General features: G+C 43.3%; 1 protein-coding gene across 1 annotated transcript in view; it reads left to right on the plus strand.

Moving 5' to 3' along the window:
* Nucleotides 1-13,426, plus strand: part of INTS9 (integrator complex subunit 9) — a 421,484-nt gene that overhangs the window by 261,219 nt on the left and 146,839 nt on the right. The window contains exon 9 of the mRNA XM_085613054.1: nucleotides 12,852-12,963. Within this exon, the coding sequence (XP_085469180.1) occupies nucleotides 12,852-12,963 (112 nt within the window). The remainder of the gene's footprint in view (nucleotides 1-12,851; nucleotides 12,964-13,426) is intronic.

The following is a 13,426-nucleotide window of genomic DNA, read 5'->3' on the forward strand; positions in this document are numbered from 1 at the left end:
TGGTTGCTTTGCCCCGAGCAAATCGGATTAACTGCGTTTTCATAGTTTTCAAAAACTGGCAGCCAGGGGGATTGGGAATATTAATAAAGGGATATAACAGCTTGGGAACTATTATCATCTTCGTCAATGATATGCGACCCACCATGGACAGGGGCATAGAAATCCAACGGGTAATGGAATCAGTCATTGTGTCCAGCGTTCTACCGTAATTCGCCTGCATGATGTCCTCACTATTCCTAGAAATGACTATTCCCAGATATTTAAGTTCAGAATCACTCCATTTTTGCAGGTAGTCTGGGACGTATTGGGGAGTGTTAGAAGTGAGAGGGAAGATCTGAGATTTCTCTCAATTAATCGTTATCCCAGATAGCACTCCATAGCTTATGAGTTCCCGGAGTATGACATTGAGACTGTTCTGGGGGTCCTTTACATACAAAGTGTTGTCATCAGCATAGAGAGACACCAAAAGATGTCTGGTCGGGTATCTAGGTGCATATTTCCAATGATGCTGCCTGAGCTTAGTCGCCAATGGCTCTACCGCCAAGGCGAACAGGAGGGGCGACCGCGGGCACCCCTGCCTAGTGCCTCGGGATATGGTGAAAGGGGGAGAGTACACACCGGTTATTGAGATTCTTGCCTGTAGCTGATGATATAGGAGTTGTATCCAAGATAGGAAAAGAGGAGGAAAACCCATGCGCCGCAACACCACTAGGAGGAAATCCCACTCCAGGTAATCAAACGCTTTAGTGGCATCCAAAAAGACAGTCACCGCAGTCAACTCCGGCTTGATGTCTTAAAGTACCAAAAAAAGGGTACGTAGATTGTGTGAGTTTGCTCTCCCTTATATGAAGCTAGCCTGATCCAGCTGCATCAAAGCTTCCATCAGAAGGCTGAGGCAGTTAGCCAACAGTTTAGGCAGAAGAATTTTGAATAATTTGTCATGGTCTGGGTTGTCCCGGGGCAATGCAGCAGAAGTGTCATTAAAATGTAGCATATTCTGCAAAATCAAAATCCTGTCTCTGCTCATGACTAGTGCAAAGCAGGGTGTTACCCAAACCGCACGTGTGGTCAGTAGGACTGTGCGGTTGGTTTGTGGACTATTCCCATCTGTAGCGTTAGGCCCAGAAATCTTTTCAGCTCCCCAAGTGAAATGGGAGTCCATATGTGTGCCCTAGAGTGAGGCGCCAAAGTGCCTTAATTCTCACTCAGAGGCTGTTTAGCATACAAATTAGTTTGCTGCACAATTTTCTCAAGGAATTCTGCATAAAAAAAGGATGGAAGTAGTCAATAGGCAAATAAAGTGCTGCATTGACCGTATATCCAACATCTCCAGCGAATGGGAGAATTACCGGCTGAAGTAAATTAGGAGTCTGCCAGGTGAGCACTCTGTCTGTGCTCAGCGCCCTATCTGCCTGCTGTCTACACTGGTCTACACTGTCTCTAGATCTTTGCTGCATAGTTAGTGCTTGTGAAGGAACATCACGACTGCCAGGCCCATGTTCCTCGGAATCCCTGGAAGATGAGTTGTCATCAGAAGGACCTCCGACTGAATAAGCAATCCCATATCTTGCTCCATGACTATCTCCCTGTGATCCTGTCTCAGTATCAGACTCTGCCTCAGCTCTCCTCCAATATTGGAGTTAGAGCCTCAGAAACAATCATCCAATGAGATGCCATCTCTATTTTCTAACTAAAACTTTCTGACCTATATTGAATCCTGAGGTACTTGTAAAAATGACGGCTGTGTGTGGGGGTCAAAAAGGTGTGCTATGAAGTGAAATAATGTAATGCTATGAGCGTGTAGAACAGTGTGAGCACCAGAACAACAGTCTCAAACTCGCACTTATCGGACACAAAGAACTTCTCTAAAGATCCAACACTGACAGAAATTACTCTAAGAAAGCTAAGAGAAAAAGATAAGAAAAATATTAGTTCATGTTGCAACACACAATAAGACAAAAGCACATTATGCTACATTTCTCCCCAATAACTGGAGAAAATTATTTGCAAGACGTGCTCCTTGTGAAAGAGCAGAATTAGGGTCAGCCATTTGCACTCTGTGCTCCTCTGCTACCACCCATCACAGCCCATGATTAATTTGTTCTTGTGTCATTCACATTTTACTTTCCCCCAGCACTGCATATATCATTGCGAAAATGGGTGAGCACACTTTAGCCATTTATCAAGTATTGTGCCATTCATATGGTAAGTAGGTCCAGCGTGGCTGAACCCATTTCAGCCGCTGCTCAGTTATTCAGCCATACACACTTTGCTTCTGCCCCCTCAGGAAATGGCAATGTGTCAGCCCACCCGCTATAGCCTCCTCGAATACTGCAACCATACTAAAATGAATGACTGAATAACTGATCACTGGCTGAAGTTGGCCTACCACTGCCTCATGATCTAAGCTTCTTGGTTTAAATAAAACATGAATATCACACTAATCAGTAGCTGAATTTCTTCCCGAGGAGGGGCTACCCAAAAACCCCAAGGCAACAGTACTAAGGAAATAGCTGCCAAAAATACCAGGCACACATACATATATAAAAGGCAGCCATATTTTCACTTTGTGGACAGGTTGATTGCACCCCCCTGCCCCCCTCCCATGGAATGGAAAACAACTAAATGTTAAATATTGACCCCTGCGGGTATCCACTCATGAGTGGGGGTGGGTGTGGGTGTGGGGCACTAGTAAAGCCCCGGGTGTCGGAGAGTAGGATCTGCTTCTTATAGTTACCCCCACTTTTAGCTGATGTATCACTGTTTTCGACTTGGACTGACTGGGATCCTGCTATCCAGGAGCCCAGTCTAGCTGCTTTCGCCTCTAAATTGATTGCATGTTCTCTAGGTACGCTCCAGATTGGATACTGGGGTACCCTTATCAGTCCCTAGTATATGGTACACCATGTACCCAGGGCATAGGTACCCCAGAGGCCTCCCAGGGGCTGCAGCATGTATTGTGCCACCCCTGAGGGACCATTCAAACTGACACCACAGGTCTGCTACTGCAGCCTATGTAAGGTGGTGCATGCACCCCTTACTTAGATATAGGTTCACTATCTCTATTCTAAATCACTGTACATATAAACTTATCAGTCACCCCTATGGCAGGCATTATCAATCCTGAAGGCAGGGTGCTGGGTTTTTTGTGAGAGGGCGCCCCTGCATGAGCAGAGCCCCTCTGGAACCTTCGGAACCTATTTTCCGGGGTTGTTTGTGATGCAGCAAACCATATATATTTAAGTGCATTATAACCTCGCGGTACATGCTAACTTTAAAACGGCTGCTTAGAAACATGTTGTGTTTGGTGTCAAACACCTTGAAATCATACCTCCCTGCCAGTAACTGGCGGGGGAGGTATGATTCCACCCTTCTAGAGGGACTTATGTGAAACACCGGTACACCCGGTACCAGCTTTCTCGACCTGGGCATCACAGAATGGATGCTGCCAGCCACAGACACAAGTCTGCCCTCCTGCTGCTGAGCCAAGCTCAAACAGGGGAAGGCTTGACAATAGGTTTCCTGTCACAGGGAGGTATGACCACCTCCCAGACAGGATTCAGTGTATTGGGGCTGGGTGGGTGCACTCTGAGAGTGTTTGAAAGTCTGCACTAGGGGCACATTTGGTGTCCCTGTGCATAGTCCCGTTCAAAACAGGTGCAGGAGCAATTTGCTCCTGCTCTGGTGCGAAACTGGACAAAGGAGATGGGTGTAGCCACCCCTCTGTCCTGACCCTCCCATAGGTGGGTCCCCAGAGTTTGTCCCACCCCTTCCTTGGGTATAAAGTAGGAACCCTGACTATAGGACTTTAGATTTTACCTGGACTAAACTCTGCTACAGAAACTAAGTACTTTGACGATCTACGCTTCGCTGGACGACTGAAGAATCTCCCTTGGAGTAAAGGAGTTACTCCCCTGCAGCAGCAGGCACCTAAACGCATCGACCAGTTTGCAGCTCCTGAAGACTCTGAAGATTCCTGCAACACAGGAGGTGAGTTCCTGAGCATCCCTGAGGTTGATCTGACCTCCCAGCAATTCTGAGACCAGTATCCCTTGTGGGAACCGTGCAACCCGAACCCCTGTGCACCATGTACTTATGCAGCAGCATATGCTTTTTGGCGATCCCTGAGGCTGTGCTTTGGGCTACGTGTAGTCCTGACCCCGAGCAGTATTTCCACCGAAGGTTTCCGGCCTGCACTCTACGTGTTCTGTGGGCTGGTATTTTGTGCTCGAGGTCCCTTTGTGATCCCTGGTCCGTTGGCCTGTGGGTCCCTGTGAAGGTAACTTTCCTTGGGCTTTCCTCGTTGCTCCAGACGTGCCCTGACACTCCATTGCTTGGAAAGTCCCCAGGACCTTGCTGGTCCTCACCGTAGCTTGTTTCCTCCATCCGCGTGGGTTGCAGTTGCCAAGTCTTGTTGGTGCTCACCTCCGGACTTTGGTCGTCGTCGACGTTTCCTGGTCCACGTGGCTGCAGAGTCAAGCATCCTGTCTTCTCACCTGAAGCACCCGACATCGGTGGGCATTCATCTACTGAACCCCTGGTCACCCCGAAGTGACTCAGACTCTGTCTCCTCTGCTTTCAGGTTCTTCTCACCTCGGATTCAGGCTGGATTCCACTGGACACTTTTCATCTTCCCGGCAGCAGCAGTTTCTCACATCATGCCATTGAAAATGACGAAGGTTTCCGACACCACTTGACCCCTATGTACCGGCTCCCCTGGGATAGGTAACACGGGTACCTTGGTACTCACAAGGGTGCTGGCCTTAGAACCTTCTATGTTCCAAAGGGTTTGCTTAAAGTCCTCTCCGAAGTGTCCTCAAACTCTAAATTTCCAACAGCGACTTTCCCATAAGGTTGTACGGCGCTCACGCCTGTGTTCTCACACTGCACCCGTCCTCCGTGGGTCCCCTGTGTCACTACTTTGGGTGGTTCCTTGGGGTCCTAGCGATTCTACGTGCCCTAGGCACTGTGTCTAGTTAAGTCGTGGTTGTTATACCACTTTCTTAGTATATGGTTCGTTCTCCCCTGAAGCCCGCTGTGTATTGTGCTATTTACTGTCTTTCTAGTGATTTAATATTGTGTGCTTTGTGCTTTAATCTCATAAAGAGGTTAGTAGAGAGTGTTTAGTAATAAATACATATATTTTATATATCTCTTGTGTGGTTCTCCTTTCATTTGGTCATTCAGGAGATTCTGATCTTGTAAAACAAGCTGATTTACTTTCCTTCGAGACTTAGCCTGAAGGCTGCTCTCTACAGCTACCACTAGGATAGCTTTCTATAAAGGTTGTCTTTAACCTTATCATCATTAAGGGTTGTTTTGACTGGTACAAGGTGCCCACTTTAATTAGTGGACAGCATATACCAGGCCAACTTCTCACACCGGGTACATAAAAAGAAATGACTTCCAAATGTTCCCTTCTCCAGGAGAAAAAATAGACAATTAATGCACCACTCAAGGGTGAGTGATGTCCCTCTTATAGCACAGCTGTAATGTGGCGATGAAATCGTAAATGTTCAAGCAGAGTCCAATAACTGACAGAAACAACCTTTTACATTATTCCAGTTTTCATCAACCTTCCTTGAAAAACCATTTACCAATTTTCTCAAATTCTCAGGATCAAACGCATTATTTCAGAACCCACTCAATTTGCTCAACAAGTCTCAAGCATGGAACGTCGTTTCTTAGACAGAGGGTATCCACCTGAAATTCTGGCCACGGCCATTGACAAAACTTCAACTAAACAAAGGGTACAGTTATTGGATCAACAACAGATGAACATCAAATCCATCTCCAGGTCAGTCTTCGTTACGAAATATTCCACAGAAAGTTACAGTCTTAAAAAAGCCATTCTCAAACATTGGCCCATGCTTCAAGTTGAACCTGATTTCAACCAGATTTTTCTGGAAAAACCATTGTTTGCTTACGAGAGGAGCAAAAATTTGATGGAACTAATAAAACAACACTCTTTGACTCAGTCATCTTCGTTGTACAAGGGCACGATGCCTTGCCACAACTGCAGTAACTGCAACAGTATCATTAAAGAGAATATCGTTCAACATCCTACCCGTGGATACAACGTCAAACTGTTTGTTTCAGCCATGTGTGACTCCAAAAATCTGGTTTATATGTTGAAATGCCCATGTGGCTTAGCATATATTGGTAAAACAGAAAGGAAGATAAAAACACTCTTGAATGAACATAAAAGCAACATCAGGAACAAGTATCTGAAATCCACTGTAGCTATTCATTTCAACGAACATAACCACAACATCAGTCAGCTACGTTTCTTGGTCTGTGAAATAGTCCCTTTTAAAGAAGGTAGAGAAAACCGTAAATTTTTGATCCAACGTGAAACCTTTTGGATTTACAAAATGAACTCCTTGGTACCGAATGGACTCAACAATCGAATTGAACTCAGTTGCTTCATTTGAACTTGCTATGCACTATGTTACTGGTTCCATGAATTATGTTTCACTAGCCTTGTTTTCCACAATTGTTTATCTTTATTTTCTTTGGTATCTTTCCACACTTCCTTTTCTACACTCCATGTTTTTCATATTTTTTATCCTTTTTACTATTTATTGTTTGATCACCAATGTTTACGTGTACGTTGTTCTAATCTTTATTGACTCATAATTTCATTATAATTTAAGGGTGGTATCGTACGGTTTTCCTTTCTTTAGAACATTCATGTTCATTGTCTTTTTTATATATTCTTTAAATTCATCTTTTACTGTCTGTGTTTATCTGTGTTCACATTTACGTTATTGAAACACCTTAAGATGGCCGCCGCGTTATGTTTGAAGCTTAGAGTTCTACCCATTCCAAAATGGCCGCCATTTAGACGTCACGGTATTTATTTTGTTTAGAACGAGGTTTTAATAATGGCTGACACTTGCTACACTGCCTGCGCGAGCAATGATGTTCGCTGTGATTCATTCGAAGGTAACTTCATTTTTAGTTGAGCTATGTTTTATTACTTTTGCTAAAAGAGGGTCACTATCATATTTCGTTCTGTTAATGGTATTTAAACGCAACTCACAGTTTTTTTACATTCACTCGTTTACGTTCATTTTTCACATTTACTCGCCTAAAATTCCGTGTAGCATCACTTCAAACAATCACGGTGAATTTTATTTTCCTTATTGTCTTTTTTTGTATTTTTTAGTAATCACGTTGTTATTTTGTCGTCGTGAAACTTCACCTCTGGAATGTTCTCGTAGTTTTTTGAATCACGTTGATTCTCTGGCGTTGTACTTTGGCAATGGACTTTTTCATTTAATCACAGTGATTTTCTGTCTATCGAACGCTCTTAGACACTTAATTCTTTATTTTGGACGTGAGCCACATTTAAAGTCAGTGGCTATTGTCTTTTGGTTCATCTTTATTCGCATTACCATTCCTTTTTTTCACCTTAATTATTTTTCACCTTAATCATCACTTCACATATATTGTTTACAAGTGGACACTAACCAGTGGGTTGTGACATTCACTCCTATCTTTACATCCTTTAGGATTCCTCCTGACGAAGGGTTACCCACCCGAAATGCATTGGGGATTTTCCTTTGATTTCCTTCAAAAAGTTATTCGAATTGCCTAAGCGACAATTTTGTTTAAATATTCATGATGCCAATGGATATCTTTGCTGATTAAATTTTCAAGGTTAATTTTATTGGACTCTGCTTGAACATTTGCGATTTCATCGCCACATTACAGCTGTGCTATAAGAGGGACATCACTCACCCTTGAGTGGTGCATTCATTGTCTATTTTTTCGCCTTGGTTTAGAGGACGACTCCTCTTCAGCACGCTCAGAACTTTTGAATTTGGTTTATCCTATTTAGAAACGGTGTGCGTGGTATTCCATATTCTTGCCCTTCTCTAGGAGTCCATTTGTGCACCACCTTGGGGGCCAATATGGTCACCCTCCCCCTTAGAGAGAAGGGAAAACATAAATATACAAAGAAGGGTCGACCCATACCCCCCTAAGACAATCCTAGTGGATTGCAGTGCAGTCACAATCCACGAACAGGGATCGGTTTCACCAAGACATCACTGGCAGGGGAAAACTCTTCCCTTTCCCAACTATGCCTTTATATCTTATTTCTGCTTGGGAAAGCTGGAAAGGCCGCTGGCAGCGCAAAACTAAAAACCAAAATGGCAGCCACCAAAATTTCCGTTCCCTGTGGGGGCAGATCATTTCCTATATAAATATATGGCCCACTGACATCACTGATGGGTGGGGGAATCATGGGAGCTGACGCAGGAGTGATTCTGTGTTAGCCCCTTCTGAAGCTACCATGCAGGGAGCCTCCAGTCAGAGAACCAGAGCTTTTTCTGTGACCCACCAGGAGGACGACCAGCTGAAGTTCTTCACACTATGAAGGTAGCGCAAAGGACGTCAAAGAGTTTTCGTCCGCATTAAGGGGAATTCAAATACAACTCGATACTGACCTACTAGAGTTATTACAGTATTTTCACTTCAACTGAGCAAATAACTTAGAACTTATAGTTTACTGGGCGACAATGAGGGCTTATGTGTGAGAGGGACTGGAAGCTTTCAGTGCTTTCATTCAAGATCCTGTTATTAGATCCAGTCTAGCGGTTTGTCTTAAGCATTGTAACAGGTAGCTCTAGTTAAGAGTGACAATCAAAGTAAAATTTAAAGATGTGGTTTTGTTACAAAAAATCATAGAATACAAGTGTCAAAACATTTCTGTGAAATTATATTAGGACTGTCAGTTGCACTAAAGCTAGTAAAACGGGGGCACAGTAGGAAGCAAAGCATTTGAGGTAGAGTAGGGTCACTATTGGAGATGTTAACTCTGCTCGTCTTTAGGACGTTAATTGTAACCCTTTATTGTTTTGTTTGTTATATGTATGTGAGCAGTGTAAGTGATTCAAAGCTGTTTTTTAATTATATAATCTGCACTTTTCCACCAGATATTCAATTTGCTCTAATAAAATTTATTAGGGCAGCTTAATAGTTAAGGAGTAACTTGATAAAACTCGAATGCACTTTCATCCATTAGTAGTTGTAAAAATGTAATGAAGTCATTGTATGGTTGGTTACTTCTCTATTTTACTTTTTTATACTTTGTGTGCCTAATTTCTTACCTGGAATTTAATATCTAGTTTTGTAAAAATGTATATGAAATCTGATTTATAACCTTGTAAAATAAATTTTTATTTTAATGTTTTAACACCTTTGTTTCAGTTTTTGCTTCACATTCACTGGATCAAAGTGTATCACATTTTCAAATGTAACACTTGGGCATAAACAGTACATGAACCATCAACACATCTATTAACAATGCTGTAGATATTACATTGACTACAAAAGATATCTAAAATATATGGACCATAGTGGAGGGTTCTTTGCGGTAGATTCATTATCTGTCAAGTTTTAAAGGGATGAGAAGAAATCACAAGGGGCTGAATGACATAGCACATCCAATATTGCAGTGAGGTTTCCTTCATCACACGATCTCCTCTCATATATATATATATATATTTTTTTTTTTTAACAGAGTTTAATATAGCCCGAACTTGACCCGAATTGGGTATCAGAGCACTTTATATAGCACCAGTTGCATTACATGAGGACACATTAATTTTTGTTAGGCACGAGGAGATTAAGTGATTTGCCCAGAATCACAGGATGTTCAGCATCATTGCAGAGACTCGAACCCAGTTCCCCAGATTCTAGGTCGACCGCCCTAGCCGTTAGGCCAACTCCTCTCCCCATATGAGATTTGAATTGCAGCTAGACTCGTTTGAGCTTGTGTACTTTATCGTTAATTAATGGTTTTACTTTAGTACTTTGAAACACATGCAATGGCCAATTGGGCGCGTTCCTGGAGCTCAAGGGAGGAGACCTAGACAGTGTGGTAAGATGAAGTGAGTTGAGACGGTGTTCCTTTATATTTTTGGTTAGGTTACCTGTAGAAAGGAGTTGCTGCTTAGTCTTCCTGAAAACTGCCATTTGGTGGGTGGTAGGAGTGAGGTTTGGGACTGCATACTCTGCTGTGCAAGGTGAAGAACCTTTAATTGAGACCTTCCCTTTTACCTTTCCCTGATTACTCCTTCAGTTGGCTGATGACAGTTGGAGACTATCCTGCAGTGAGAACCATCACTCTACACAATGATACTTGAAAGCCACCCTAAACTGGTTCTACAGTTTGACAGTGTACCCTCATCTCCTGTATGCCAGTTGTGTATAAAAGTGGTACCTACATGCTGCACCAAGTTTCAAAGGTCAAGGAAGAGAGTACTTGGCAGAGTACTCTCAGGACTGCTGTGCCACCAGGGCTGCTGTCTACCTGACAGCCAGTCTCCCACATGTGAGGGGACATCACCTGAGATCTAAATCTCTTGGTGGAGCAGATCTATTCTTGCTCTGGAGTACCTAGAAGCCTGTCTGCCTGCTTAGAGAGGGAAGGAGCCTGCAAACCTTGCAGGGGGAGTGTATGTCTAGGAAAGAACAAGGTACAGTGGTCCCGGGTTCTGTGGGGCACGCAGAAAAGAGGACTGCTAGAGAATTATCAGTTTCACATGATCGTTTGCAGGCCTACGGAATATGCATGCTATTTCCTGGACAGAACCCTGTCTCTGTGACTGGAGATGCTGAGACCCGGCTGGGGCTGTGATTGCGTGTTGTGATCAGCCTATGAGTGGTAGAAACTGGCAAGTTAAAAGCAGCCTTTGTGTGGCCATGCCTGCTCAAATTGTGTTTGGCCTGTGCATGGCCACAACTGCCAGGTTTAAGATAGGCCTGTGCGTGGCCACAACTACTCCAATGGAGATTGGCCTGTGCATGGCTGCATCTGCCAAGGTGATCAGCCGATGTGGGGGTTATTACTGGCAAAGTTGTTCCTGCCCAGATTGGGGCTTTAGCAACGAAATTAGGAACAGCGTGGGTGTGGAGGGCTGCATCTGCCCACAGTATCGTCACCCCAATTGGAGCAAAGCAACTACCTGATGGCCTTGGCGTGGCATATCCCAAGCTCAAGAAGCCAGAGACATCTACGATCAGTCCAGTCGGAACCGTGCCAAACCAGGACTGCTGTCTCCTGGTACTGAAAGGCCTGGAGTGGGTACTGTTCCTTACACGGCCCCAGGGCCCAAGGTAGGAGAGAAAAAGAGTTGGTGGCCAGCACATCCTTACCTAAGCAGAGTATGTGGACATGCTTGAAGGCTCGAATAGGCAAGGCTGACCTGTGAGTACTGATTTCACTTGAGTGTGATTAGACACTGAACTGAGACTATACACACATATATCTGGAGGTGGCTGATCTGCACCTGAGTTAGAGTCCCTCTATTAATGTAACCCCCCACATAAAGCACAGTTTGCAGCACTTACCCGAATAGCACTCAGAAACACAAAATTGTTTTCTGTTGCTGGTTGTGGGTAGTGTAGACTTCTAGTGTGTGATAAAGTACTTCCTTTTTAGTACAGAGAAGCACTGAGCTAGACATTCGCTTACTGAATTGCTGATTGAGTTTTGAGCTCTAAGCCCAAGCACCCCCCACTCACTAGAAGAGAAGTCTGTTACTGCTTCCCACTGTTGCTACAGAGTCAAGTGCAGCAGGTGTTGGTCTTGGCTCATTTTGCAGAGTCATAGTAGGACCCAGAGACATCAGAAGCAAACAATGTCAACCCTTACGACTAAGGCTCAGTAGCCCCTGCTTGCCCCTGGGCCCTCCGAAGGGGTCAGACAGCCACTTATGTCCCGGATTCGGACACTATTCTTGTGGAAATGGTACTTGTGATGTTCTAGCTTATAGCAGATGTTCATATTCCATGGGACCACACTCTACTCTTAAAAAAGTTTTTGTCAATATTCACAAATTGCTGTTTGCTAATTGCTTACTACATTCTTTGAGGAGGTGGTAAAAGATTAATGTTTTGCAACCGGAATTCAGTCACAAAATTGTAATCCAATCCAATCCAACTCTGCATTTGGAAGAGATGCCCTAAACACGCCCTTTTTAAATACAGAATCTGTATTTGGTCACAAACCTAAATTGTGTTATCGACTTGCAATTTAGTTTTGTACATGAGAAAAGGCCTTTTTGCTGTCACAAATGACCAGATTCTGCGAATCAGACTGCTTGCGATCACAAAAAGCCTTCGTACATCTGGGTCTAGATGATACGTTAGGAAGACCTTGGGGGAACAGTCCCTTAACCGCTGCCTTCTGTCTCCCTCCTCTGCTAAAAGGCTACCCAGTCTGATGTTCAAAGGGAAAGCTGTCGCACAGGCACAACTCGAGTGTTGTCAACTCATGAAAGGTCTGCGTAGATCATTGATAAATGATATTGCAAATCCTAATTAGGATAGGACGCCCCGTTCACGACTGCACCTAAATGTGATTTGAAATGAGCCACATAACACCTTGTGAGTCGGAAAGGCATTGCAAAACCTACTTATTAGTAAATAGGCTTTTTGCTGCCTCAAACCCAGTGATTTTGTGAATTGTGCAGTGTGTAACCATGAATGGTCTTTGTACATCAGGCCCTCAGACCTTTTGTATGTGAGATAAACCCTGCATGCATTGTTGAATGTTTCATGTCTGATATAACTGTATTTTGAAAATGCTAACATAAAACATGCTAAAAAGGAAATAAATTGCTGGGTGTCCATGTGCCCAATTTTGTTGTGGCTCCACAGTTTTGCACTTGGGTGTAGAAATTCACATGATAATAAAATGTTTGAGTGGCGACAATCAAAAATGGCTTTGTGTACTCTGGTTATTTACATCAAATATGTACAATTTGCAAGATAGAGATACATTTAAATAAATACAAGTATGCTAACTCTCCAGAAAATTGTTTGCTTTGTTGCAGGCCATGGATCAAACATCTCTGAAAAACAGCGACGTTCTAATTCTGACAGGGCTCACTCAGATTCCTACGGCAAATCCTGACGGCATGGTGGGAGAGTTCTGCAGTAACCTGGGTGAGTTGAGATGCCCTCGCCGCCATTGTTCTGTGGAATTCTCCATTAACTGGACACAGCAAATCAGCAATTTGTAGATTTTGTTCATGATTTAATTTTTGTATCTACTACAACCCAATTTTAGTTTTTTAAATTTTTGAAATTGGTCAGCTAGTCAAACACTCAATATTTATTAGCAGTAACAGAACAAATATGTCAGGATTCTTAAATCGAAAACTTGGCTTGAGACACAATAATTTCAGAACATTTATACAATTTATTATCGTAACAAATACAAAATCATCCATGAAGCTCTCCAAAACATATCAATTCTGAGTGCTGTTTGTGTGTAATGTACTAACATTATAAAGATATAATTTAACTTGTAGGCGTGTGGAATACATTCAGCCACATAAACAGGTAAAGTATGAGTGAGGAGTTTAAGGGTTGGTCCAATCCTACATGAACATAATCGTCCCTTAAC

This window comes from Triturus cristatus, chromosome 6 (genome assembly GCF_964204655.1).
Source record: "Triturus cristatus chromosome 6, aTriCri1.1, whole genome shotgun sequence".
In the NCBI taxonomy this organism is placed as follows: Eukaryota; Metazoa; Chordata; class Amphibia; order Caudata; family Salamandridae; genus Triturus; species Triturus cristatus.